Consider the following 26,413-nt stretch of genomic DNA (forward strand, 5'->3'; position numbering starts at 1 on the left):
GTAGTACATATGCACAGTGCACACATCAATGTCAGGAGGCTGCTTGGTTAGTTGCGTTTTCATTTATTTACTTGGGACATGAGACCAAATGTGCTATTGTTGCTTAGTTTGGCCAAGAAGAACAAGGATGCATGGCGTGATGTGAACACGTTTAAAAACTTGCTCACAGGAAGGAGACCTTGCTTTGGGCTTTTGTTTTCATTTTTTTGCTTTCTTTCATTGCCGTCGTATCATGTGGCCAGTTTTCCAACAACACATTTGCTATTATTTGATATAAGTATATAAGTAATCTTCGGTTAGGTTAGCGGTCTCAACAAGGAGCAAGTATGCTTGAATAAGGGGAGAGTATTTTGAACCGTCTTGGATGATAAGGCAGTACCTCATTTGTAGAGAAGGGCGCAAGGAGGGAGGGCTCAATGGTGAGCCATAAAGGCGTGAAAGGGGAGGATTTGGAAAGAAGCAAATTAGATGCTTCATGGAGGCAAAAAGACTTATGATAAATTTGAAAGTCAGGAAAACACCCCCATTAGATTTTGGCTTCCGGAGCTGTGATAAGGATATTCTAGAATTTTTAATTTTTCCAAAGAAATTTTGAAAGGAGAGAATCTATTTTCTTAAAATAAATAGACGGAATAAGAATGGGAAGCATAGAGAAAATATATAATATAATAGGAGAGATCATCATTTCAATGGAATCTAGATGTCCCCACCAAGAGGGAAATAGAGGTTTCCAAGAAGAAAGGAGTTTGTCAATACAAGATAGAGCTTCTACCATATTAAGTTTGACTGAAATGGAGTTAGTGAACCATATTCCCAAATACTTAATTTTAGATCTGCTCCACAAAAACCCAGTAGATGAAAAGGAATGTTGGGCGCAAATTTTGGTGCGAGAGAGAATTTCTGTTTTATCTGAATTAATCTTAGAGCCTGAAACAAGAGAAAATGAAGAAATTTCTTGTAATAGGGGGAATAGATACTTCGGGATTGGAAATAAAAAATAAAATGTCATCCGCATAGGCAGAAAGTTTCAAATGATGATCACCATAGGGAAATCCAGAAATAGAATCATTATTACGGATAGAAGATAAAAAATGGTTCAAGAGCTAGGATAAAGAGAAGAGGGGAGATAGGACATCCCTGGCGAACCCCACCCTGTAGAGGAAAGTAGTTAGACGTATGACCATTGACTAATACCGACTCTCTAGGCGTCGAATATAGTAAAGAAATAAGAGAGATTATTTGAGGGCCGAAACCATGCCAATTAAGGGTCTTAAATAAAAAGGACCAGTCCACCCTATCAAATGCTTTTTCTGCATCAATAGAAATTGCCGCTAGGGAGTAAGAAAGAGAAGGCACCTTATTTAGAACATTGAGGAATAATCAAGAGTTATCCGAGGTTAGTCTGCCTTGAACAAAGCCACATTGTTCTTTACCAATCAAGTGCGGCATAAGGGGTTCCAACCTTAGAGCAAGTCATTTAGCAAAACCTTTATAGTCCACATTAACCAAGGAGATAGGGCGATCATTTTTACAAAACAAAGGCTCATGACCCTCTTTATGAATCAAACAGATCGTGCCTTCTTGAAAAGTACCTTCCGTTTTACCAGAGAGAAAGAAGGATTGAAAAAGGTGTAGAAATTTAGGGAGTAGTAAATTGGAAAAATGTAGATAAATTCAACCGTAAAACCATCTGGGCTTGGAGTTTTACCTTTTTTTAGCACATTTAAGGCATTGAGAATATCCTCAAGTGATAAATCAGACTCAAGCGCAGAGAAATTGAGGTGACCATTAGAACGGGAAGGAATGTTATTAAGATAAGATTGAATAAGGGAGATATTCGGAGGAGATTTTGGAGTATATAAATCTTTGTAGAATTTCATGAATTCATCCAGAATATCTTGATCTTTACATATAAGCTTCCAATTTGAAGAGTGTATGGAGTCAATTAATATTCAATCTTTCCGAAGTTTGAGGTAATTAGCTAGAAGCTTACCGACCTTGTTACATCCACCATAGTATTGAGCACTACTACGAGAAGTATAGATGCTGCTATATAGTTACTTTATTAAAATTCAGCTTTGAACGTACAAGCACTTGCATAATCGAGTCAGATGGCGTAGTGTAAAATTTGTGTTCTAGGACCTTGATATGAGCTAATATAAATCTACGCTGTTGTAGAGATCGCTTTTTTTTTTAGAGATATAAGCTATAATGAAACCACAAGCCGTTGATTTAAAAGAGTCCCACAATACATGAGAGGAGAGATTGGGATCATTGATTAATGCAAAAAATTCCTCAGCAAAAGATATAAATGAAGAGGAGAATAGTGGGTCCTGTAAAAGAGAATTATTAAAGCACCATCGAGAAGAACAGTCCAGTTGAGTTGGGCTATAAACATTAAGTACTGTCGGAGAGATATTATTAATAAACAATTTAGCTAACAACTATCTCACCTCTGAGTCAGTTTCTTGATATAAAACTTTACATTTCAATTTTTTATGACATAAAATAATTACCACATTTCTCTTGGTAGAAGTGGGGGAAACTAAAATGGAACCAACCGAACCCCTTTTCAATTTTAATGCTTCTGCCTTCTTGAGATGTGTTTCTTGCAAGAAACACAAATCTGGGTTATAGGAGGCAAGATGAGATAACATTTTTTGTCTTGTGATAGGATTAATAAAACCTTTCACATTCCAAGAATTAACTCTGAATGTAAAATACTAAAAATAAATAGAGAACAACACGTTCAACAATGAAGAAGTGAGGAAAGTGAATAGGAAAAGATGAAAATGCGAAAAAGAAATACTGCAAACGTATCACTAAGAGGGAAAGGGATGAAATATACCAAGACTACATGTAGAACGATAAGATCCACAGTTGAAGTTGAAGTTGAAGGGATTTGTAAAGCGTGCTACTACCAAGCGGTTTCTTGGCGCTGGGACAAAGCTACTTCAGAGGGGCACAAGGTGGAAGCTAAGATGGGTATGCTAACAGAAATAGATAGGTTTTAAGAGCTTTGCGAAAAAAAAGAATAAGTGGGGATAGATCTAATGGTGAGAGGAAGTGAGTTCCAGAACAGGGGGGCAAGGGTAGTGAATCTAGAGCCGCCAAGTTTTTTTTCCCGATAGCGAGGGGTGCTAAGGAGGAATTGGGTAGAAGAGCGGAGGGTTCTACTAGGAACATAGGCAGTGATCTTTGATCTAATGAATGCTGGAGCCGTACCAGCCCGTGACAAGAAAATCAGGCAGCCCATCTTAAATAGGGATCGCTCCAGGATGGGAAGCCAATGAAGGGTCTTTAGTAAGGGGGTCGTATGATGAAATTTCGCAAGCCTATAGATAAGGCGAGCTGCCTGGTTCTGAATAAGCTGCAGGCGACGGCACCCATAAGCAGGAATTCCGACATACAGGCCCTTGCCATAGTCCAGGCGAGATAAGATCAAGGCCAAGATGATAAGTTTAAGGGCTTCCAATGAAAAATAACGGGAGATTTTGCTAATTATTCTGAGGGATAGAAAGCAAGATGAGACCACCGAGCTAATCTGAGGGCACATTGAGAGATCTTGACTGATTTAAATGCCCAGGGTTTTCACCGACGCAGAGGGACAAGGGGAGGATCCAAAAGTGGGGGGCCAAAAAGCAGGAGTCCAGGGATTGGAGGGGCCACCGATGAGGACCAACTCTGTCTTCTCTGGGTTCAGTTTAAGTTGGTTGAGGTTCATCCAATCATGGATGAACGTCAGAGTGGAGTGAAACTTAAGAATGGAGACTGAGGAGGGAGAGAGGTTAAAAATAAGTTGAAGGTCATCGGCGTAATTAAAAACCGTGACCTCATTTCTTGTAGGGCTGCAATCAACGGATAAATATATAGATTAAAAAGAAGAGGGGAAAGGGCCGAGCCCTGATGCACCCCGCAGGAGACAGAGCAGACGGGGGTGGGAAAACGTTCTAGTTTGACGGCCTGGGAACGATCCGTCAGAAAGGAAGTGAGTCAGGCCAGAGCTGAGCCCCGAACGCCGGCGCCCCCGACACGGTCTAAGAGAATGGAGTGGTCGACCGTGTCGAAAGCGGCGGACAAGTCGAGGAGGACCAAGGCCTGAGGAGAATTGATGTCGGCACTCCTCCTAAGCTCGTCCATCACGGAGAGAACGACGGACTCCGTAGAGTGGGCAGGGCAAAAGCCGGCCTGATTAGTGGCAAGAAGATGATTTTCTTCAATATAGGAAGAGAGGCAGGAAGTAATATGACTCTCCAGAATTATACTTAAGAAAGGGAGCAGAGAGATAGGTCTGAAATTCGAGAGGAGGGTGGGGTCGGCACCCGCCTTTTTTAGAATAGGAATAACTGTAGCGGCCTTAAACAAGTCAGGGACAATTCCCTGAGAGAGAGAAGAGTTGAGCAAGGTGAGGGGGGGATCAGGGCAGTTGGAAAAGATCTCCCGCAAAATATGGGCCGGGCAAAGGTCAGCGAGAGAACCTGACTTGACCTTCCGCAAGAGGGTGAGGAAGGCCTCCTTAGAGATAAGAGGGAAGTGGTCAAAAGTAGAAAAAGTGGGCGGTGGGGGGGGACAGGAGAAGGAGGGAGGAGGTAACGGGATGAGGTAACAGTGGAGTAACAAAAAACAAACATAGGGGAAGAAAAATGCAAAACAAGGAAATATTGTAGTAGTGACAGCAGGTGGAGAAGGAAAAGAACACTAGAAAGGGAGAGGGAAGAGTGAAAGAAAAGAGTCAATGAGAAAAGACAGTACATGTCAGAACCTCACAACTGTAATACGTACCTTTACAAGGGAACTGAAAGAAAATAGGGGGTGGCGACGGACATACGAAGAAAGCACACCCGACAGGGCAACGCACCACACCGGGACGCTGTTCAGCACAAATAGGAACAGGAGCAGGAAACAGGTGCACAGTGAATTCCAAGGAACCTGTAATAGCAATAGGGATTCAATATGATCAAAGAAGCAGATAACCAGGTCAACAAACGTCAGTATAAGCAAAAAAGATAGAGCGTTACAAGAGAACTATTAAAGTCAGGTATTGACGGAAGGACCAGCAATCTCCAACGAGGATGTGGAATGAGAGTAAATGAATTGCCTGAGATCTGCAGGATCTTCAAATGAGGAAGTCTTGTTCTGAAAGGTGTCCTTAAGCAGGCAAGGATGGAATAAGCCATAACAAGCACCAAGAGTACAAACAGGTGGGCGAAGGTCTAGGAACTCCTTCCTTCGTTTAACCGTGGCATTAGAGACATCTTGAGAAATAAACAGGTTTGTAGCATACCAGACTAGTTGTTTCTTGAGTTTAGCTGCCTGTTTGACTTGTAAAAGGTCAGTGTATTTTATTTAAAAAATAAAAGAATTACTCCGCATGGTTTTGAGGGAGCGGATGAGGAAGATAGGCGCGGACCCAGTCTGTGCACACGTTGAATATTTAATTTGGTCATCATAGGAAGGTCCAGAAGCTGTGGGAGAAACATTGTGAAAAAAGAAACAGGATTGTCTCCTTCAAGGCCTTCAGGAAGGCCATCTAAGGGAAGGTTATTGCGCTGATTTCTATTTACAAGGTCCTCAGTTGACTTTTTGAGAAGCAAAACCTCTCTCTCCAAGTATGTAATTCTGGTAGATGAATCCTGTACATCACTGACCTGTAGTTCCACCAAGATAAACGAGAGACCAAGGACGACCATTTATTGTCCAGAGTCTGTAGATGAGTGTTTGTTTCCTCAGTAAAAGGTCTTACAGCTCGTATCTCCTCCGAAACAATATCCAAGGATACAGGAGACATAGAATTGGGTGGAGAGGATGGGTCCTGTTTAATCCTTTTGTTGGTAGAAGAAAAAGGTAGCTGTGCTTTAGAAGCGGGGATAGGCGAAGCCTCAGATCAAGAAGACACAGATTGAGCAATTTCCCCAGAAAGAGGCGATGAATTGATGGAGGTAACCGTATTGGTAGAGCTAGAGAAGGGTTCAGTAAAAGAGTTTCTCTTGATAGAGTACAGTAATTTCTTGCTCCTGCCCATGAACCAACACAGTTAAAACCAAGAATGGGTCGTGAGGCGAAAAACAATAATGCTCGTAAAGCGCTTAGCAGGCAGCAGAATCCCTCAAGAGGAATGTTCCTCCCTGTAGAAAAGTACACCTCAGATATAAAAAATGAGAAGGGGACCTCATAAAAATATAAAAAATAGTGTTCCTAAACCAGGCAAGCTAAATTCTGAGGAGAAATTCGTGGGGACTATAAATCCAAAATGGCGGCCACTAGGGAACCTGTAAAGTCACCTGAAGAAATTAGGGTCCAGCAAGGAGCACTTTGAATGTTGAAAGCAGCTTTATCTGGAGTAGGTGTTCATGTCCTGGGAAACACCCGTTGCCAGAAGAAAACGACACTGGAACCGCCGTAATTACATCAGCGATTCCGGAATCGGCGCGTAGCTCAGTGTTCAGGCGGTCTTCTTGGGTCACATCACGCGTGCCCCCTTCGCCCAACTGTCATTTAATGTTTATTCCTTGCTGTCTCATTGTATCCAGTCAGACAAATCACAATAACTTGTATTTCCTCAATAGATTGTATTTGTAAAGGTACATCAATAAATAAGGAAATCTGTGTGGTACTCAACATTGTTATCTCAAAGTCTGTTATGAATTTCTGTGGATATACTGAATAAGCAGCTACCTACATCATTATCATATGAAAACTCTTTAATGATGTCATACTACACTTTCACAACCGCCTTATTAATGTTCATGATTTCTCAACTTTTCTTGAAAATGCATCATTTGCCTACACTTTTTACAAACTTTTCTCGGGTGGAGAACCCCTCAAAACCCCCCTTATGATGTTTGGCTCAATAATTACATTCACTCACTACAGGTCCCTCATCCAGAACTTTTATGCCTCACCACTTTAAAATGTCACAAGCAACCACTGACAAAATATTCAGAAAGGTTTGATGATATTTTATTTGTAATGATAATTCAATATTTTGAGCAGCCTTTTGATATAATTTCCCAAAGTAATTAGGTGCGCATAATATATAATATTACCAATTGCAGCAATCCCTATACATGGATGCACCAAATCGTTAGTTTCAAGATACGCAGAGAGTTGCTGATTTACATATTTTTTCAGTACTTTGGAAAGAGCTGGCAGTAAGGATATCGGTCTAAAATTTGTTTGCTTTTTGGGGTCAGCAGAGGTTTTATTTAGCAGAGGCAGAATTTATGCTTGCTTCCATTTCACAGGGACAATTCCTGCAGACAACAAGGCATCAAGCACTTTGTTTACCATAGGGTTGATAGTCGATGCCCCTAATGCAAACAAGCATAGGGGACATGGGTCAGATGGAGATCCAGATTTGAGTCTTCTAATAGCAGCGAGCGATCCCGCCAAAGGGATAGGTTGGAAATGTGAAAGAGTGGTCACCCCGGAGGTAGTCTTATTGAAACCTGCTACCTCCGGTAGGCTCTCCCCCATTTGCAGGCTTGGTATGAGGGAGATATGAGGGGTCAATTGTTGATTGCTGAACAAAAACCTTTTGGATCACAGGCAACTGCCACGTTTACTAGGTGGCTTCTGGCCGAGGCCGGTATTGAAACATCTGTTTTTGGCGCCCACTCCACTAAAAGGGCGATGGCTTCAAAGGGGGAGATTTACTAATCTTTTGCGCTGTGTTTGCATCACAAAGTGACGCAAAACGGCGGAAATCTTTTTTATCTAATTTACTTTTTAGCCCTAAACTTGTTTAGCACTGGAAATAACGTAAGAGTAATACGAAGCTGTATACAGCGCTGCTTTGCATTACTTTGCACCATGGGGGAGTGCCAAGGGTGGTGCATGGGCATTCCCATGCAACCACCCAAGATTTCTCATGCTAAACCCAATTTACTAAACACAGTAGATTGGGTTTAGCGTGAAAAACTACAACTTTTAAACTAGACGCAAGGAAGGAGAAATGCTTTCATTTCTTCTTCCTTTTCCGACTTTGCATGCGTACTGTACTGTGCAGCATTTTATGATATATGGCCAGTGTTTGCGGCTTTAGTGTTTTTACTTAGTTCTTAGGAAATGAGTACAAGTGATTACTACTGTAATGCAGTTCACATTATCATGGAGTTTCTTTATTTTTAACTCGGCTCTTCGTGGGATGATCTTCTTCCCTGCTTTCTTACACAGAGGACTTTGGACTCCTTGGATCCAAGACCTTCAAGTCAGGCTCCTGTTGAGCACGTTTTTTATTTCCAGTCAAAGGTGATCCTATCGTTGTAGGGTCCCATACTGCTTAACTGTTTTTCTGGTGTTAGGTGCAAAGAAAGAAGAAGCTAGATGTCAGTTTGGAGGTTATATAGGGCTGTGGGCTCTACAGTTGATACATGTGACTAAAGGTGGTCATGGGAAATGTAGTGTTTTAAGGTTTTACATTTGATCGGCTGCTGAAAGAGAAGCATAATCCTCGCCTCTGTGTCCTTGATAAAATTGAACATTCTTGTTGCAAATGCTAGAAAAAGTTGTATTGATCAAAGCAACCCTTGTAACTTCCAGAAGAGGAGAAAATACCTAATAATTTTCTTGTAAAAAATGAGTGAGTGTAAAAGTTAACCATATATTCCATATATTCCCTATGGACGCGCAGCGGCTAAGATTTTGCACTTGCACTTTAGCGGTGGGCATGAGCAGCTATTTACTTAAGGGGTATTATAGGTTTTCACTGAATCTGTCTTAAATACCTTTTTAATACTTTTGATAAAATGGAGTCCTGATAAAAGTCCAGTGTGAATTACACAAAGTTGGTTTCCCGGCCACCTAACATTTTCTAGGTGCCACCTCTGAGATGCCATCTTGGGGCAGGTCACACTCTAGTGGTTGGCTTCTCAATGCTTTAGTCCCTTTATAAGCAGCGGATGCCAAGGGTGTACCACTGGCATGCCTAAGGCAAGCCCATCCTTGCCCCTCCGTGTCTGGATCACAGCCAGTGCCAACCATGCTGTCGGTTTGCTAGAAAACTCCTCTAGTTGACTCCAGAGAGAAGATGGTAAACTTTTAGCCCTTCCCTCTCCGTGTGAGCTTCTTGAAGCACACTGCCTTCTCCTGTATAAATGCACCACCTGTGGACTTGTCCATCCCAATCTGGGGTGTTCACTCAAGCTGACGCGTCCCCTCCTCCACTGGTCAGGAAAGCTCTTTTGGGGCAGCCCGGCTCTGTCTCAGCGGGCCTGCTGAATTGCAGGTTGCTCCCGAAACATGCTTTCAATATATTCTGTCTGCTGATCTTTTATTTTTAACAGAGACTTGGCTTTTGTAAGCTTCGCTGCCTAACATCACTTTAGCTATCCTGCAGGGTTTCTCCATTTAATTTTACAACATAATGGAGTGACAGGGTGGGGTAATTGCACTGCCTCTCAACTGTCTGACTGTGATCCTATAGAAGGGCTTACCTTCTCTAGTTCACTTAACCCGGTTTTTACGTTGAACAGAATTTTAATTTACAGACCTCCGGGCAGCCCTAGCGAATCCTAGGTTTGGCTTTCAGAGTCAGTTCTATATATTACACTCTAACTTCCTGGTCTTGGGAGACTTCAACTTCCACGTTGACAACACTAATTGTCCTAGTGCATTGCATTTGGTTCATTCCCTTGAGGGATTCAACCTAAAACAACACATACAAAGCTCCATGAAAATGGCAGGTCATACTAAGGACTTGATTTTTTCTCACTCTCTGGCTATCCGGTCAGGGAAGTACCGTAGTCTGATCACTTCCTTCTCCCCTTCACGATGTCATGAATCAGGCCCTAGAGCTGGTGACCAGATATTAGCGGAGTGGCAGATCTTGATGGGTTAGGAGGAGCCTAACAGCGACTCCGATTAGGTTAACAGGTCCTGTAGACAATGACCATGAGCTAATGGACAGTTGGCTCCTGAGTGCCCTTGATCGTGTTGCCTATCTGAAATCTATGCCCATGAGCCTTTCAAGGTCACCTGCCCGGTGGCTTACAGAAGCCTTACGGGAGGAGAAGGCCTAATGCAAGCGGCTGGAGCTCATGTGGCATTCCAGTTATGAAAAGGACGCTAAATCAGCATAAAAAAAGGCGCTGGCCAGCTTTCGCAAATCCGCCCGAGGTGCTCAGGAGTTCATTGCTTCTACCATCGAGGCGGCCACTAACAAACCTAGATCCCTTTTCAGCATTGTTAACTCCTTACTCTCCCATAGGGTGATGCTACACTCTTTTACACCCTCAAACGTCTGTGTGAGGAGATTGCAGATTTCTCTGCAAACAAAATCAAAGTAACCTATGACCAGTTTCTGAACTAGGGCTTAGCAGCAAACCCTTCAGTGAAAGCACTGTCTACTGGGCTTGTACTGAGGGACTTTAAGCCTATTTCCTTTAAGGATTCAGCTATGCTCCTGGCTAACTGTAAGTCTGGATTGCCCCAGGACTGCTGCCCGCCTGACATACTTAGGTCAGTCCTGCCTATCATCAATCCAATACTCAACAAAATCTTGAACACCTTCTTGGAGTCGGTTATGATGCAGAAAAGGTGGAAACATGCCTTCCTACTTCCACTGCTAAAAAAGCCTAATGCAGACCCTAAGTTACTCAGTAACTTTAGACCAATTTTCCTCCTTCCAGCACCAGTCAAGATGCTGGAGAAGACAGTCAATACACAGATTTGCTTGTTCCTTGAATCAAACGCCCTCCTTCACGATACACAGTCGGGCTTTCAGACTGGTTACAGTACTGTATTCGCCTTAATGGAGGTTGCAGAATTCATCAAACTCAACCTGGATCCGAGTGCTTCTGCAATGGTCATTCTTTTAGACTTGTCATCAGCATTTGACACGGTCTTGCATCTCATCCTGCTGAACTGAATAGGCAGGACTGGAATTCAAGATAATGCATTGGCATGGATTACATTGTATCTGGAGAAGAGGTCTCAGGCGCTATATCTCTTTCCCTTTTGCTCAGGGCCTAGAACGCTCCAGTACGGGATGCTTCAGGGCTCTGCCTTGAGCCCAATGCTTTTCAATATCTACTTTGAGCCCCTGGCCAAGCTGGATGAAGAGGGGGGTCTGAAGATAATTTCATATGGCAACTATACGCAGCTGATGCTTGCTTTCCAGAATGGAGCCTCTTATGCCCTTAAGTCATTCAAGAACTGCCTCAAAGCATTATGCAACTGGATGTGCAAAAGCGGTCTCAAACTAAATTCAGATAAAATGGAAACTCTCCTTTTTTTTGCACAGGTACTTTCCCTGACCCTCTGAGCTGGTGCCCATCTGAGTTGGTGGATTCCCCTGCCTCATCAGCTTGCGTTAGGAATCTGGGCGTCAAATTTGACTCAGCCCTATCATTTGAACTGCAGGTTAAAGCTGTCTCTGCTAGCTGTTTTGTTACTCTGAAATGTCTGAGAAGGATGCTCCACTTGTTTCCTGTGACTTCCCATCTATAGGACTGTGGTCCATGCTTTTGTTACCACTAATTTGTACTACACCAACAGTCTTTTCCTGGGCTTGTCGGCTTGCCTTCTGCAATGGCTGCAAATTATACAGAATGCCGCCGCCCGCCTTATCCTCAAGATTCTGTTTCGGCAATCTGTGTCCATACATCTTCTCCAGCTCCACTGGCTCCCTGAGTGAGATCAAATTTAAGGTGCTAATTTTGGAGCCTTGGAGAACAAGGGAACTCTATACCTGAGATGCAGACTGAAGCCCCACCACCAGAGTAGATCCCTCAGGTCTAACACCAAGAGGTTCCTGCATTTCCTGAGGATCCATGGGCCAGATGCTTTGCTTCACCTTCTTGACGGCTAAGCTTTGGAATACACTTCCATTTAGCCTTTGCCTTGAGCCTTCAGAAAAGCTCTTCAGAAAAGGCCTAAAGACGAACCAGTTTAAGGCTTACCTACCACTCATTCTTTATTGAAGTCCTGCTATTTGTGCTGGGACGCTCCCTGGGGAGGAGCCGCACGCTCTACAAATGCCTTTGTATTGTATAGAATTATGCTTTGGAGTAAAGAACAGTCAAATTTGAACTTACCGGATCTAAACTAGAAAGTAAAGGCTGCCCATAACAATCCTACCTAACTATCTTTAATTTGATGCAAAAAATTATTTTTCTTCTTTTTGCTACAAACATTTAATGAGAATTATCTAATCTTTCAGTTAGTTTTGCATTAATATTTCTCTTTTTTCTTTTAAAAAAGGCACCAGTTTGCTTAGATCCTCTTGTTTTAAGACCTTGTTAATCAGAGGGAGTAAATCTGTAAAAAACAATGACCACTTATGTTCTTATTCACATTTTCTTCAACTGCATTACATGACTCAAACTGGTCTATGTTTCTGATGAGGTTAAAGTCCACATTTTGGAGCATGATATGAGGTTTTCATTTGGAATAGAACTAAATAACCACTTGTTTGTGTTTTTCTTATTTGTGTTTTATAGGAATGGACACTTCCAACAGGAGGCAACCCGTCTTTCCCAATGATAAAACTGTGGCGAAAGGTTCCAATATTAGTTTCTGCTGCATAGCTGGTAACGGTCTGCAGGTCATTAACATTACTTACAATGATATACCTTACCCACTCGTGAACTTGAACAACAGGACGACTGTGATCACTGTGAAGAATGTGTCACTGTCAACAGCTTTTGGAACTAATATCATCTGCTTGCTATCCAATGAACAATACCGTGGAACTGTTCTGTTTGTAAGCAGTAAGTATCATGACATAAAGGGTTCATGGGTGAGAAGATAAAACACTGCTGATATCTCATGATCTGCTGGGAATATTCACAGGCTTCGGGCGGGTACTGGGTGAGATATAAAACACTGCTGATATCTCATGATCTGCTGGGAATATTCACAGGCTTCCGGCGGGTCCTGGGTGAAAAGATAAAACACTGCTGATATCTCATGATCTGCCGGGAATATTCACAGGCTTCGAACGGGTCCTGGGTGAGAAGATAAAACACTGCTGATATCTCATGATCTGCTGGGAATATTCACATGCTTCCGGCGGGTCCTGGGAGAGAAGATAAAACACTGCTGATATCTCATGATCTGCTGGGAATATTCACAGGCTTCGGACGGTTCCTGGGTGAGAAGATAAAACACTGCTGATATCTCATGATCTTCTGGGAATATTCACAGGCTTCAGGCGGGTTCCTGAGTGAGAAGATAAAATACTGCTGATATCTCATGATCTGCTGGGAATATTCACAGGCTTCGGGCGCCTACCTGTAAGGTGGCCGGATATGTCACACTTTATAAGTGTGAATATTTAAAAAATGTCTCAGGCAATTTAAATCTTTTCTTTCACTACAATTTCTTGTTCTACACAGCCACAACATATCCTAATAGTACATCATATATAAACTGGCAATCATGGATCTGGCAGGAGCAGTGCCAATCTCACTTCCCTAAACCCACTGGCAACCAAGCAGTAGATATTATGCCAGGCAGATGATGACTGGGTCAAAGGAAAGCGAGACAAGAGAGAGAGAGAGAGAGAGAGAGAAATAGAGTCATGGTATGTCTTCATTCTCCTTGCTCTTACTTCTTGATTCAGCCTGCAGTATAGAAGTCTTAAAAACAAGAAATAAGATTCCCATTCAATGTTCCTAACAGGACATATAATATACCTCCAAGCATTCATTACAACGCATATGCCTTTCCCATGCATGTCTTTACCACACAAAACTTGCCACACATACCCTTACAACAAACAAAAATGTAAGTATTCCGCAGGTTATTATAAAGATATATATATATATATTCACTGAAAAAACCATAGGTTTCAGGGGCGTTATAGTTCGCTGGACTTTTCACTCGCACAAAACCATTGAAATTCCCCCGTTATAGTTAATTCAGCTAACTATAACTCGCGCGCCCGCAATATCATGAGTGATGTAATATGTGACGTCATCAGCAGTGCATTGCGGGCGCGCAAGTTATAGTTAGCTGAACTAACTATAACAGGGGAATTTCAATGGTTTTGTGCGAGTGAAAAGTCCAGCTAACTATAACGCCCCTGAAACCTATGGTTTTTTCAGTGAATTTCTAAGGTTAAATGCTAATTCCTAACTATAACGTGCCTGAAACCTATGGTTTTTTCAGCGAATTTCAAAGGTTTTTTAAATGCTAATTTCTAACTATGCCTACAGAGATAGGACATGTGAAGAAAGAAGAAAAAACGCACAGAAAGAAAAAAAAGAAATGCAGAACGAAGCAACAGAAGTCCTCAAAGACGAAGAAAAGTGCAGGAAGAAGGATAACGTATAGAAAGAACAAACAGAAGAGCAGAAAGAAGCCTGGTGGCAAAATCATCCTGTACCCTCAACTTTTTCAGACGGATACTGGTGGTAACTGAGTCTGACTAACCAGTCCTAGAGCCAGTGCTATGTTAAAAGCCACTCAGAATACAGTGAAAACACCTACATACACTAGGGAACACTATGCGTTGGGGTCCCCTTGTGATCAGCATGACCTCCTCTGTAAGCCCCTAGTATATAATTGGGCAGGGGATTAAAACTACCTCTTAAAACGCGCCACAGGGCGTGTTTGCACACGTCACCTCAGGCCCCGTCCCCTCACTTCCCCACTGTGTAAACAAGCCCTGTGGCCGTTTTAAATTGGGAGATTAAGTCCCCTTGAATCCTGGGGGTCCCTAGGGTCCAACTAGACCACTAGGTACCTCCAGTAAGCGCCACAGAGCTGTGTTGCAGAGAGATGTAAAAAGGGGCACGGCCTAGACCACCTCTCTGCAACGCAGCGCAGTGGCGCTTACTGGAAGCCCCTGGTGGGCTAGTTGGCCCCCAGGGTCCCTCAGGATTGAAGGGGAATTATTTCCCCAACTTAAAACGCGCCACAGGGCTTGTTTGCACACTTTAACTCAGGCCCCGTCCCCTCCCTTCCCCACTGTGTAAACACACCCTGTGGCCGTTTTTAGATGGGAGATTAAGTCCCCTTGAATCCTGAGGGTCCCTAGGGTCCAACTAGACCACTAGGTACCTCCAGTAAGCGCCACAGAGCTGCGTTGCAGAGAGGTGTAAAAAGTGGCACGGCCTGGACCACCTCTCTGCAACGCAGCTCAGTGGCGCTTAATGGAAGCACCTGGTGGGCTAGTTAGCCCCCAGGGGCCCTCAGGATTGAAGGGGAATTATTTCCCCAACTTAAAACGCGCCATAGGGCGTGTTTGCACACGTCACCTCAGGCCCCGTCCCCTCCCTTCCCCACTGTGTAAACACGCCCTGTGGCCGTTTTTTAAGTTGGGAGATTAAGTCCCCTTGAATCCTGAGGATCCCTAGGGACAAAATAGCCCACTAGGTACGTCCAGTAAGCGCCATTGCAGAGAGGTGTAAAAAGGGGCACGGCCTGCACCACCTCTCTGCAATGCAGAGCAGTGGCACTTACTGGAAGCACCTGGTGGGCTAGTTGGCCCCCAGGGTCCCTCAGGATTGAAAGGGAATTATTTCCCCAAATTAAAACGTGCCACATGGCGTGTTTGCACACGTCACCTCAGGCCCCGTCCCCTCCCTTCACCACTGTGTAAACGCGCCCTGTGGCCGTTCTAAGTTGAGAGATTAAGTCCCCTTGAATCCTAAGGGTCCCTAGGGTCAAACTAGCCCACTAGGTACCTCCAGTAAGCACCACAGAGCTGCGTTGCATAGAGGTGTAAAAAGGGGCGTGGCCTCAGAACACCTGTCTGCAACGCAGCTCCCTGGCCCATACTGGAGAAACTGTTAGGCTAGGTAGCCCTCAGGGACCCTCAGTATTGAAGGAGAATTAATTCCCCAACTTAGAACTGGCCAGGGGGCGCGGCCTCCAGCGCAATGCCGGTCTTTTATTTATTTTATTTTTTTAAGAAGGAGGGCTGTGTGGCCCCCCTTCTTTTTATAATTTACTGGCCCTGGGGACCCCATTCCCCAGGGCTTGCGTCCTAATTTTTTTTGTTGAAAAAAATTAATTTGGCCCTCCCAAGGCCTTAATCGGCCCCGGGGACCCCAACCCCCGGGTCATGGCCTTTTTTTTTATTCTTTAGGAGAGGGCTGCGTTGCCCCCCTCCTCAGGCCACTTATGGCCCCGGGGCCGGGCTTTGTTTTTTATTATTTTAAAAAAATATATATTTATAGAAACACCTAGGACATGCTGGACAAACCGTATGTACCTATCACCATGACGATTTGCGTGATATTCATTAAAAGGCGACTATGCATAGAATGAATCCACATGGAATGTATTTCCACTGCTAGTGAAGCTCTGACGTGTCTGACGCCCTACCGTGCCTAATCCCGGCGCCCCCGCCGGTGGGTACTCTCCAAGTAAACACCCTTGTCGTTTATTTATACAAACATGGGTAGCTATTGACGGGCACATTTAATATACACGCACACCAAGCCATTCAAAGAGGATTCGACAAAAATTCGACCAAACTATGCAAGAAACCCCCCTCACGGTTAATAAAACACACATCCACCGCCGGATGTGAAATACTTTTTATTTTACTCTCTGGAAAGGAGACAAACCTCACTTGAGAGTCACAGCACGCTCCTGGCTGAGCCCAATGCTGTGTTACACCCACCAGTGCCCGCCGAGTGCCTCACACCTCTGTGTTGTATTCCACCAGCTAGTGCGTATGCTATGACACTCTCTAGCCCATATGCACTGTAGCACCACCCCGTGAATATGTCATGCCACACATGCCTTTGCACGGGTTATATTGCCCCATCTAACGTGCCTTCCTCGATGCCTATGTTATAACGCACAGCGCTATGCCATACATATTACAATCTGGGATCCATATCTTTGTCACAGTGCATATGCAACGTTACACTCCCCAGCACACATTTTATATTACAACTTGAGAGACTAGTTAGGTTACACAACACTGCCCTGTGCATATTACACTCCAAGGCGCATATCGCATAGCACCCGCTAGTGCCCGTGCTATCTCGCGCTCTCCAATGAATCTGTCATTGCGCACAATGTATTGCATATTATATTTCACGCCCCGGTTCATCTTATATCACACTTTTTGGTGCATAGTTTATACCATATACTATATCTAGTTTTCATTTTCAATCGTGCTCTCAGGACTATGTTCTATATAGCACTGCGTCCACCTACCCTTTTCACGAGCATTACATTTTGCGATGGGGGTGGAGGGTCAGGGGGTGTTTCTGCCAAGTGAGCCCGGAGTCACAGTCACAAACGTCCTCTTCTTCCTGAATAAAAGTGAGATTATGCTGCATACTTGTTCATATTTTAAGTAGTTCGCACAGACACACATTTTAAAAACAATAAAGTTCCTAATACCCACCTTGTCTGAACAGTTAGCTTGCTGCCCCATCCACCTCCTCCCTATCCTCTGTTGTCTGAATCCATGGACTAGCCTCCTCCCTCCTGCCATGCATGGTCTGATATGCTGCCACTGCCCTCCATTTAGCATGATGTACCAGTCCACTCCTCCTGCCCTCCATTGCCCAATTCTATAGCCCATCATTGACCTCCTGCTTAGCCTCTGTGCTTAGCTTGCTGCCCCTATTCTCCTTCCCCCTGCCCTCTGATGTCTTTGTGCATGCCCCTGCTCCATCCTTTTTCCCACCATGTTCCATGGACCTGCCACTCCTATCTACTCTGAGTGTTCTGTTGAGCTGCCACTCCCCTCCCACCTGCCTAGCATTGTCAGATGACTGTAACCTGTCCCTGCCACCTCCACCCTGCCTGTCCACATGCCATGCCCCTATCCCCTTCCTCCTGTCCTCCATGGTCCATTTTACTGCCACACCCTTCTGCCCTCCCTGGTCTGTTGTGCTGCAACTGCTCCTCCTGCCTGCCCCGCGCGGTCTGTTGTGAGGCTCCTTCCCCTGAACTCTCTTGTCTGTGCCCAGGTCCTGACCCTCCCTTCTATCCTCCATGGTCCTTTGTGCATGCCCCTGCACCCTCCTTCTTGTCCATCATAGCCATTGTGCTGCCACTAACCCTCCCGCTTGCCATGCATGGTCTTCTGTGCTGCCATGGCCCCTCCTACCTTCCCTATGTGGTCAGCTAGCTGCCCCTGACCCCCTCCCACATTCCCTCCATGGTCTGTGTATATGCCACCATAGTCTCATTGTTGCTCTCCATGGTGTGTCTTGTTTCTAGTGCCCATCCTGACTGGCCTCCATGGTCATCTTGCTGCTCCTTCCCTGCCCCCTTGCCCCCAGCCCTCTGCTTCCATGTTTAGACCCCTATTCCCTCCCTCCTGGCTTGTCTGTTCCATTGTAATGCCCCTGATCCGTCCCTCCTGCCCTTTATGGTCTGTTATGCTGCAGCTTTCTCTCCTGTCTGTCCATTATGGTCATCTAGCTGCCATTGCCTCTTTCCCCTCTGTTCTCTGTTGTCCATGTGCATGGTCCTGTCCCCTCCCTATTGCTTTCTATGGATTGTTGTGCTGCACTCCCATCCCGCATGTGCTGTGTGGTGTATTGTGCTGCTGCAAACCCTGATGCCTGCCCTGTAGGGTCAGTTTGGTGCACCTCTCCATGTCCCTCCTGTCCTCTGTTATCCGAGTCCATGTCCCTACCCCAATTCCTCCTGCCTACCATGATCCAATGTACCATACTTGCGAACATTTTGAACTTGGTAAGAGGGAGAGTTTGGAAAAAAACTGGGGTATTGATTTTCCCCTTTGAGTTACATTGAAAAAGAGGAGATTGTAGACAGGAGACAGATCAAATAAAGCCCATTTGAGCTTAAAAACATTGGACGTTTCCTGGCTGAAACGGGTCTGTTGGCATGTATGGTTGTACTAACACTGCCTCTTCCTTCTGCCCACAATGGTCTATTATATTGCCACAGCCTCTCTTGCCAGTCCTGTATTGTTGGTTTGTTGCCTCTGCCCCCCTTTCCACTGCCCTCCATAGTCTGTTGTGCTGCCACTGCCCTTGCTGCCTACCCAGTGTGGTCAAATTGTTGCCTCTGCACTCTCCTACCTGCCTTCAATTTTCAGAGTCCGTGCCCCTGGCCTCTGCCTCTCAACAGTATCCCAATGAACAACTAGATTGCTAACATTCTATATTTATTACAAAAGTGTGGAATGCCTGACGTCATCTTGATGTAATCAAAACTGTAATACCTAGAGTATTTCCTTTAGAAATTGCATATATGAGAGGGTCTTATTTGCATCAAAATTATGGTTAGTGCTCTAAAAAACTAAAATGAGGACATATTTTCTGAGTTTTCAAATAGCGACAAAGAACTTTTAAATTATTTGTAATCTTTATGTTTTTTTATCCAGTTGACCACTTGATTAAATGTTGCACCTAGGGGAGAGGATGTGGTGTTACTTCCAGAGCTGCAGACTTTGCAACTGGGGAACCAGGTTGAGGTTTCTGCTTCAGCTCAACATTCTGTGATTCTAGTCAAATCACTTAATCTCCCCATGTCTACAACCAAAATGAATTTGATCTTGTGTGATGTAACCAATGCTCATGTAAAGCACTCCAATACCTGACAAGTTTACACTCTATAAAACTGCAAATACACAAAAAATAAGTGTTTTGCACACTTCTGTCATTGGGCTACATGTGGGCTACATGTGGGTGATATTTGTGCTGCATTTGGGCTCTTTTGTGTCTGGTGGCCATCTTGGGAGATTTATTTGTTATGAAGTTTCCTAATCTCCTCATTTACTGCAGTCTCCTCAGTAGGAAATGCTTTCAGTTTTTTACTTTGATTCCATCAAGAAGGTATTCAGATATGTCACACATTTGCCATAAATTCTGAATGTTAGCACTCTAGTTGCTCATTAGATCACTGTAGTAAAGCTACTGCTCACCACGGAAGTCTGCTGCTGGTATTAAAAGTGCATGTTTCAGTCTGCATATCAGAATTTTTTAATGAAATAGAAGAGGATTTGAGAAGTCACTCAAAATGTGCCCTAATTTTTCTTTCTTCAGCACTAATCATAATTTCTATAAAAAATTGAACCCCCTCATTGTGTTCCTTTTTAAATTAAATGTTTTAAGTGTTACCAGTTTATTCCAATCAAGATGGCTTCAGGTGTGCCATACGTTTGTCATAAGTAAGACAGTAAGTGCCCTAGTTGTTCGTTAGAACACTCTGGGACATTCTGTCATTGCGCTATACTTGGGCTACATCTGGGTGATATTTGGGCTACATTTGGGCTCTTTTGTCTCTGGTAGCCATCTTGGGAGATTTATTTGTTATGAAGATTCCTAATTTCCTCATTTACTGCAGTCTCCTCAGTGGGAATACTTTCAGTTTTTTATTTTGGTTCCATTAAGAAGGCATTCAGATGTGTCACACATTTGCCATAAATTCTGAATGTTAGCGCTCTAGTTGCTCATTAGATCACTGTAGTAAAACTACTGCTCACCAGGGAAGTCTGCTGCTGGTATTCAAAGTGCATGTTTCAGTCTGCATGTCAGAATTTGTTTATGAAATAGAAGATGATTTGAGAAGTCAAAATGTGCCCTAATTTTTCTTTCTGCAGAACTAATCATAATTTCTATGGCAAAATGAACCCCCTCATTTTGTTCCTTTGTAAATTAAATGTTTTAAGTGTTACCACTTTATTCCAATCAAGATGGCTTCAGGTGTGCCATACGTTTGTCATAAGTAAGACCGTTAGCGCTCTAGTTGTTCGTTAGAACACTCTGGGACATTCTGTCATTGGGCTATACTTGGGCTACATCTGGGTGATATTTGGGCTACATTTGGGCTCTTTTGTCTATGGTGGCCATCTTGGGAGATTTATTTGTTATGAAGTTTCCTAATTTCCTCATTTACTGCAGTCTCCTCAGTAGGAAATACTTTCAGTTTTTTACTTTGGTTCCATCAAGAAGGCATTCAGATGTGTCACACATTTGCCATAAATTCTGAATGTTAGCACTCTAGTTGCTCATTAGATCACTGTAGTAAAGCTACTGCTCACCAGGGAAGTCTGCTGCTGGTATTCAAAGTGCATGTTTCAGTCTGCATGTCAGAATTTGTTTATGAAATAGAAGAGGATTTGAGAAGTCAAAATGTGCCCTAATTTTTCTTTCTGCAGCACTAATCATAGTTTCTATGGCAAAATGAACCCCCTCATTTTGTTCCTTTGTAAATTAAATGTTTTAAGTGTTACCACTTTATTCCATTCAAGATGGCTTCAGGTGTGCCATACGTTTGTCATAAGTAAGACTGTTAGCGCTCTAGTTGTTCGTTAGAACACTCTGGGACATTGTGTCAATGGGCTATACTTGGGCTACATTAGGGTGATATTTGGGATACATTTGGGCTCTTTTGTCTCTGTTTGCCATTTTGGGAGACTTATTTGTTATGATGTTTCCTAATTTCCTCATTTACTACAGTCTCCTCAGTAGGAAATACTTTCAGTTTTTTACTTTGATGCCATTAAGAAGGCATTCAGATGTGTCACAAATTTGCCATAAATTCAGAATGTTAGCACTCTAGTTGCTTATTAGATCACTGTAGTAAAGCTATTGCTCACCAGGGAAGTCTGCTGCTGGTATTGAAAGTGCATGTTTCAGTCTCCATGTCAGAATTTTTTAATGAAATAGAAAAGGATTTGAGAAGTCACTCAAAATGTGCCCTATTTTTTCTTTCTGCAGCACTAATCATACTTTCTATGGCAAAATGAACCCCCTCCTTTTGTTCCTTTTTAAATTAAATGTTTTAAGAGTTACCACTTTATTCCAACCAAGATGGCTTCAGGTGTGCCATACGTTTGTCATAAGTAGGACTGTTAGCGCTCTAGTTGTTCTTTAGAACACTCTGGGAAGCTGCAGTAGAACACAAAGGAATCAACTGACAGTCTCTGCCCTTGTTGGATGTACATGTTTTACTGAGAATGTCAGACTTCATTCTCACATGACTGAGAAAGACAATGTGAATTGACAGAAAATATGCTCTCAGTTTAGCTTATAGATCACCTTCCAAACCACTGTGGGAAAAGCATGAGAAAATAGTTTTCCCTCAAACATGATTCATGATATCACAGCAGAAGGCTTTTTCACATGGTAAAATCACCTTAGAACACACCACAATTCCTAAAATGAGTATGGTACCATCAACAAATGATTTATAATGTAACTAAAGTCTTAAAACCTTCTATTAACTGCAATGCTTTTTAATGAGGTGCTATCATGTATATTGGTCCCAAGATGGCTGCCAACACTTCTTGGATGAAGTGCTGACAGCCAATCAGATCTCACGATGAGATGTGTGGTTAGGCTCCGCCCAGATATATATGTGATTTTACTTTTGATGTTCTCAGGAACTACTGAACGGATTTACACCATTTAAGCAAAAGGCACGAGTCTGAACTGAGGACTACCTCTTTGCCAAATTTGGTGTAATTGCGTTCAGCACTTCGGGCTGTAGCTGCGTCAACAGGTCCTATGGGAAAATACATGGGGAAAATGCGTTTTGGGACCCCCCTTTTTTCTCGGCCCCCGTTTGACGAATCACCGTGAAATTTTCAGGATAGGAGCGGACCGGAGCTGGCCAAAAGTTTGGAAAATTTCGCGAAGATTCATCAATCTACGCCAACGTTATTCCAAATAGAATGTTGCAGATTTCCTATGGAAAATAGGTCCTAACTATAAATACCTACTGGCGACTGCCAGTAGGTAATATACATATCTATATATATATATATATATGTATAGATATATATATGTACATATATATATATATATATATATATATATATATACACACATGTATATATATATATATATATATATATATATTTCCACAAAAACAAGGTTGCCCTTAATGGGAGCGCCTCACGGAAAGCCACTCCTTGCAGTGAGGACCCCAGATGTCTCACATTGTAGCTGGCATCAAAAGTTTAAAGGCTTTACGCGTTTCGAATGTCACTTCTTGTTCACAAGCCCAAGCAAAGAAAAGGACAGCAAACCTCTTAGAGAACACCTGTGTTTTATTAAAGAGTCCAGCCCTCCTGGGCGTGTTCTCCCGCCGTTAGGGCGTCTGGTATTTGGAGTCTCTAACAATCGTAAAATCCCATGTGGGTGTTCCTGGCTTTTCAAAAATAACATGCATTAAAATCCCCAGCGGGTTGACTTCAGCAAAAAATGTAGAGAAAACTGTTCATTATCAGTCACTCACGATTGGACCTTTCTGTTCCTCTTTCAGCGTCCAAGAATCTAAACGCGCTCCCATTAAGGGCAACCTTGTTTTTGTGGAATATACATATATATATATATATATATTACCTACTGGTGATCGCCAGTAGGTAGTTATCATTAGGACCTATTATCCATAGGAAATCCGCAACATTCTATTTGGAATAACTTTGGCGCAGGTTGACGAATCTTCGCGGAAATTTTAAAACTGGTGGGGCGCTCCGGTCCGCTCCTATCCTGAAAGTCTCAGGGTAATTCGTCAAGCAGGGGCCGAGAAAAAAGGGGGGTCCCAAATTGTGTTTTCCCCATGCAATTTTCCATAGGAACCTTTAATCGCAGCTGCAGCTCGAACTGCTGAACGGAATTACACCAAATTTGGTGTAAATCCGTTCAGTAGTTGATGAGAAAGTCAAAAGTAAAATCATAGATATATCTATGGCCTCGGAGGATCCGCGCACCCTATGCGCACCCAGGGCGCACACTCCCGATCACAAGCTGCATGCTAATTGGCTGTCAACTGGCTGTAAACATTCCATACCAGGAAGTGTTGACAGCCATTTTGTGCCTCGGTAGAAGCGAGGCTCAAGAAATCAGTGGATCAAGTGTGCAAAACGTATAAAGGGGGCAGGGTAGAAATACCCTGACCCTCTAGACCCCCAGGGCCCAAAACAGCAAAATGCGCGCTGGGTGCGCGGATCCTACCGTAAAAATAAAAAACAAGCGCGGCCTCCTGCGCTTCTTTAATAATTAGCCCCCGGGAAGGCCAAATCCCGGGGGCAAAAAATATTAAATTTGATGGGGGGCCCAGAGGGGCCCCCCAGCCCCGGGGACCACCACCCCCCGGGGCTACAAAATAAATGGGTGGGGGGCTTAAAGCCCCCTCAGCCCCGGGGACCGCTATCCCCCCAGGGCTTTAAAAACAAATGGGTGGGTGGGGCTCCAAGGTCCCCCCAAGCCCCGGGGACCACCACCTGGAGCAGTCGATGGCCCTGGGGACCGCCAACCCCAGGGCCGGCTCCTGCTGTGTCTCGGGGACACTGCTGTTTGCTATGGCAGGGCGTGAGCCGAGGCTCCCGCCCTGTCATAGCAAACTTGGTTTGGATTTTGAAAGAGAGAGCAGGGAAATCTGCTCTCTCTTTTAAAATGCAAACCATATTGCTTTTCCACACTGGGAGCTGCATGTTAGCATCCTCCCATGTGGAAAAGCAATGCCGGCTCCCGAAGGACACGGGGAGCCGGCTGGGACCGTGGGGGCAATGGGCTCCCCCATGGTCCCCAACATTGTATATAGGCCCCGGGGGATGGGGTCCCCAGGGAGAATAGAAATTAGTGATAGGTGCTAATTTTACGGGCAAATTAGGAGTTGCGCACCCAGCGCATCAGTGGTGTGCACGCGCTGAGTGCCCGACTCCTAACGTGTCGAACACGTATATGACATCACGCGTAAGCGCGAGAGCAGCGCATAAAGTAATACGTATGTGTCGCGTATGCGCCTGGATTCGCGTACCGGTCGCATAGCAATCGCGCACGAAAATACGCACCCATCACATATCCTACGTGGATCCTACACAACAATCCTGAAATGGCAGCGAGGTTCTGCGCAGCAATCGAGAAAAGTACACTTTGGGTGCGCGACTCCTCCAAAAAATTTTTTTTTTAAAAACAATAAAGTAAATAATTTAAATACGTTACAAAAATATAAAACAATAAAAAACATTAGAGTGTCAATATTTAAAAAAAATCTATTTATATTAAAATATATAATGTAATTTAAAAAATAAAATATGTAAAAATAAATAGTTTAAAAAATGTAGAAAATCAGTATCAAAAAAATAAATATAACTATTATTACATTTAAAAATTGTCATTTGAGAAATCTTTGAAATTCACTGAAAAAACCATAGGTTTCAGACATGTTATAGTTAGCAATTAGCATTTAAAAAACCTTTGAAATTCACTGAAAAAACCATAGGTTCCAGACATGTTATAGTTAGGAATTAGCATTTAAAAAACCTTTGAAATTCACTGAAAAAACCATAGGTTTCAGACATGTTATAGTTAGGAATTAGCATTTAAAAAACCTTAGAAATTCACTGAAAAAAACATAGGTTTCAGGGGTGTTATAGTTAGCTGGACATTTCACTCGTACAAAACCATTGAAATTCCTCCGTTATAGTTAGTTCAGCTAACTATAACTTGCGCGCCCGCAATGCACTGCTGATGACGTCACATATTACATCACTCATGACATGGTCAGTGACATCACTGATGACATCACTAATGACTATAACTATAACGGGGGAATTTCAATGGTTTTGTACGAGTGAAAAGTCCAGCTAACTAGAACGCCCCTGAAACCTATGGTTTTTTCAGTGAATTTCTAAGGTTTTTTAAATGCTAATTTCTAACTATGTGACGTCATCAGCAGTGGATTGCGGTCGCGCGAGTTATAGTTAGCTGAACTAACTATAACGGGGGAATTTCAATGGTTTTTTACGAGTGAAATGTCCAGCTAACTATAACATGTGTGAAACCTATGGTTTTTTCAGTGAATTTGGAAGGTTTTTTAAATGGATGACATCATCCAGTAGACGTCATCAGCAGCGGATTGCGGGTGCGCGCGTTATAGTTCATAGAACTAACTATAACGGAGGAATTTCAATGGTGTTGTACGAGTGAAATGTCCAGCTAACTATAACACCCCTGAAACCTATGTTTTTTTCAGTAAATATATATAAAAGCATTTTTTTGTTTTACCAACTTTGGTGCCGTTTAACGAATTTTCACCAAATTTTCAAAATGAGCATGATGTTCAGTTTTCAGCTGCTGGTTTGAAAGTTTCTGAGTGATCTGTTAAGCAGGGGCCGAGGAAAAAGGTGGCGGCTCACAAAATGCTTTTTCCCTATGCAATTTCCCATAGGGATTTTAGACAAGACTACAGTCTGAACCGCTGCACGGAATTACACCAAACTTGGAAGAAATCTAGTTCTTGGTCCAGAAAGAGCCCCTTTTGTTATTTGGTGTAAATCTGTTCAGTAGTTTAGGATATATTAAAGGAAAACCAAACTTGTTTATCTAGAGGCGCAAACCCTACACAAACCGTACCGATCTCGTGCAGAGATCTGATTGGCTGCCAGTACTGCAACCAGGAAGTGTTGGCAGCCATCTCAGGACTCAGACTCAGCTGAGTCTCTAACAAAAATGTTAAAAAAAGAAAGGGGCAGGGTAGGAATATTCTGACCCCCTAGGCATGGTGGTGGGAT

The 26,413-nt window shown here is 43.3% G+C and overlaps 1 protein-coding gene across 4 annotated transcripts in view; it reads left to right on the forward strand.

Moving 5' to 3' along the window:
- The window catches only part of OSMR (oncostatin M receptor), a 357,084-nt gene that overhangs the window by 163,328 nt on the left and 167,343 nt on the right, over positions 1-26,413 (forward strand). For all 4 annotated transcript variants that reach the window (XM_085631123.1, XM_085631125.1, XM_085631126.1 and 1 more), the window contains one exon: positions 12,441-12,710. In XM_085631123.1, the coding sequence (XP_085487249.1) occupies positions 12,441-12,710 (270 nt within the window). The remainder of the gene's footprint in view (positions 1-12,440; positions 12,711-26,413) is intronic.

This window comes from Triturus cristatus, chromosome 2_1 (assembly GCF_964204655.1).
Source record: "Triturus cristatus chromosome 2_1, aTriCri1.1, whole genome shotgun sequence".
NCBI classification, from domain to species: Eukaryota; Metazoa; Chordata; class Amphibia; order Caudata; family Salamandridae; genus Triturus; species Triturus cristatus.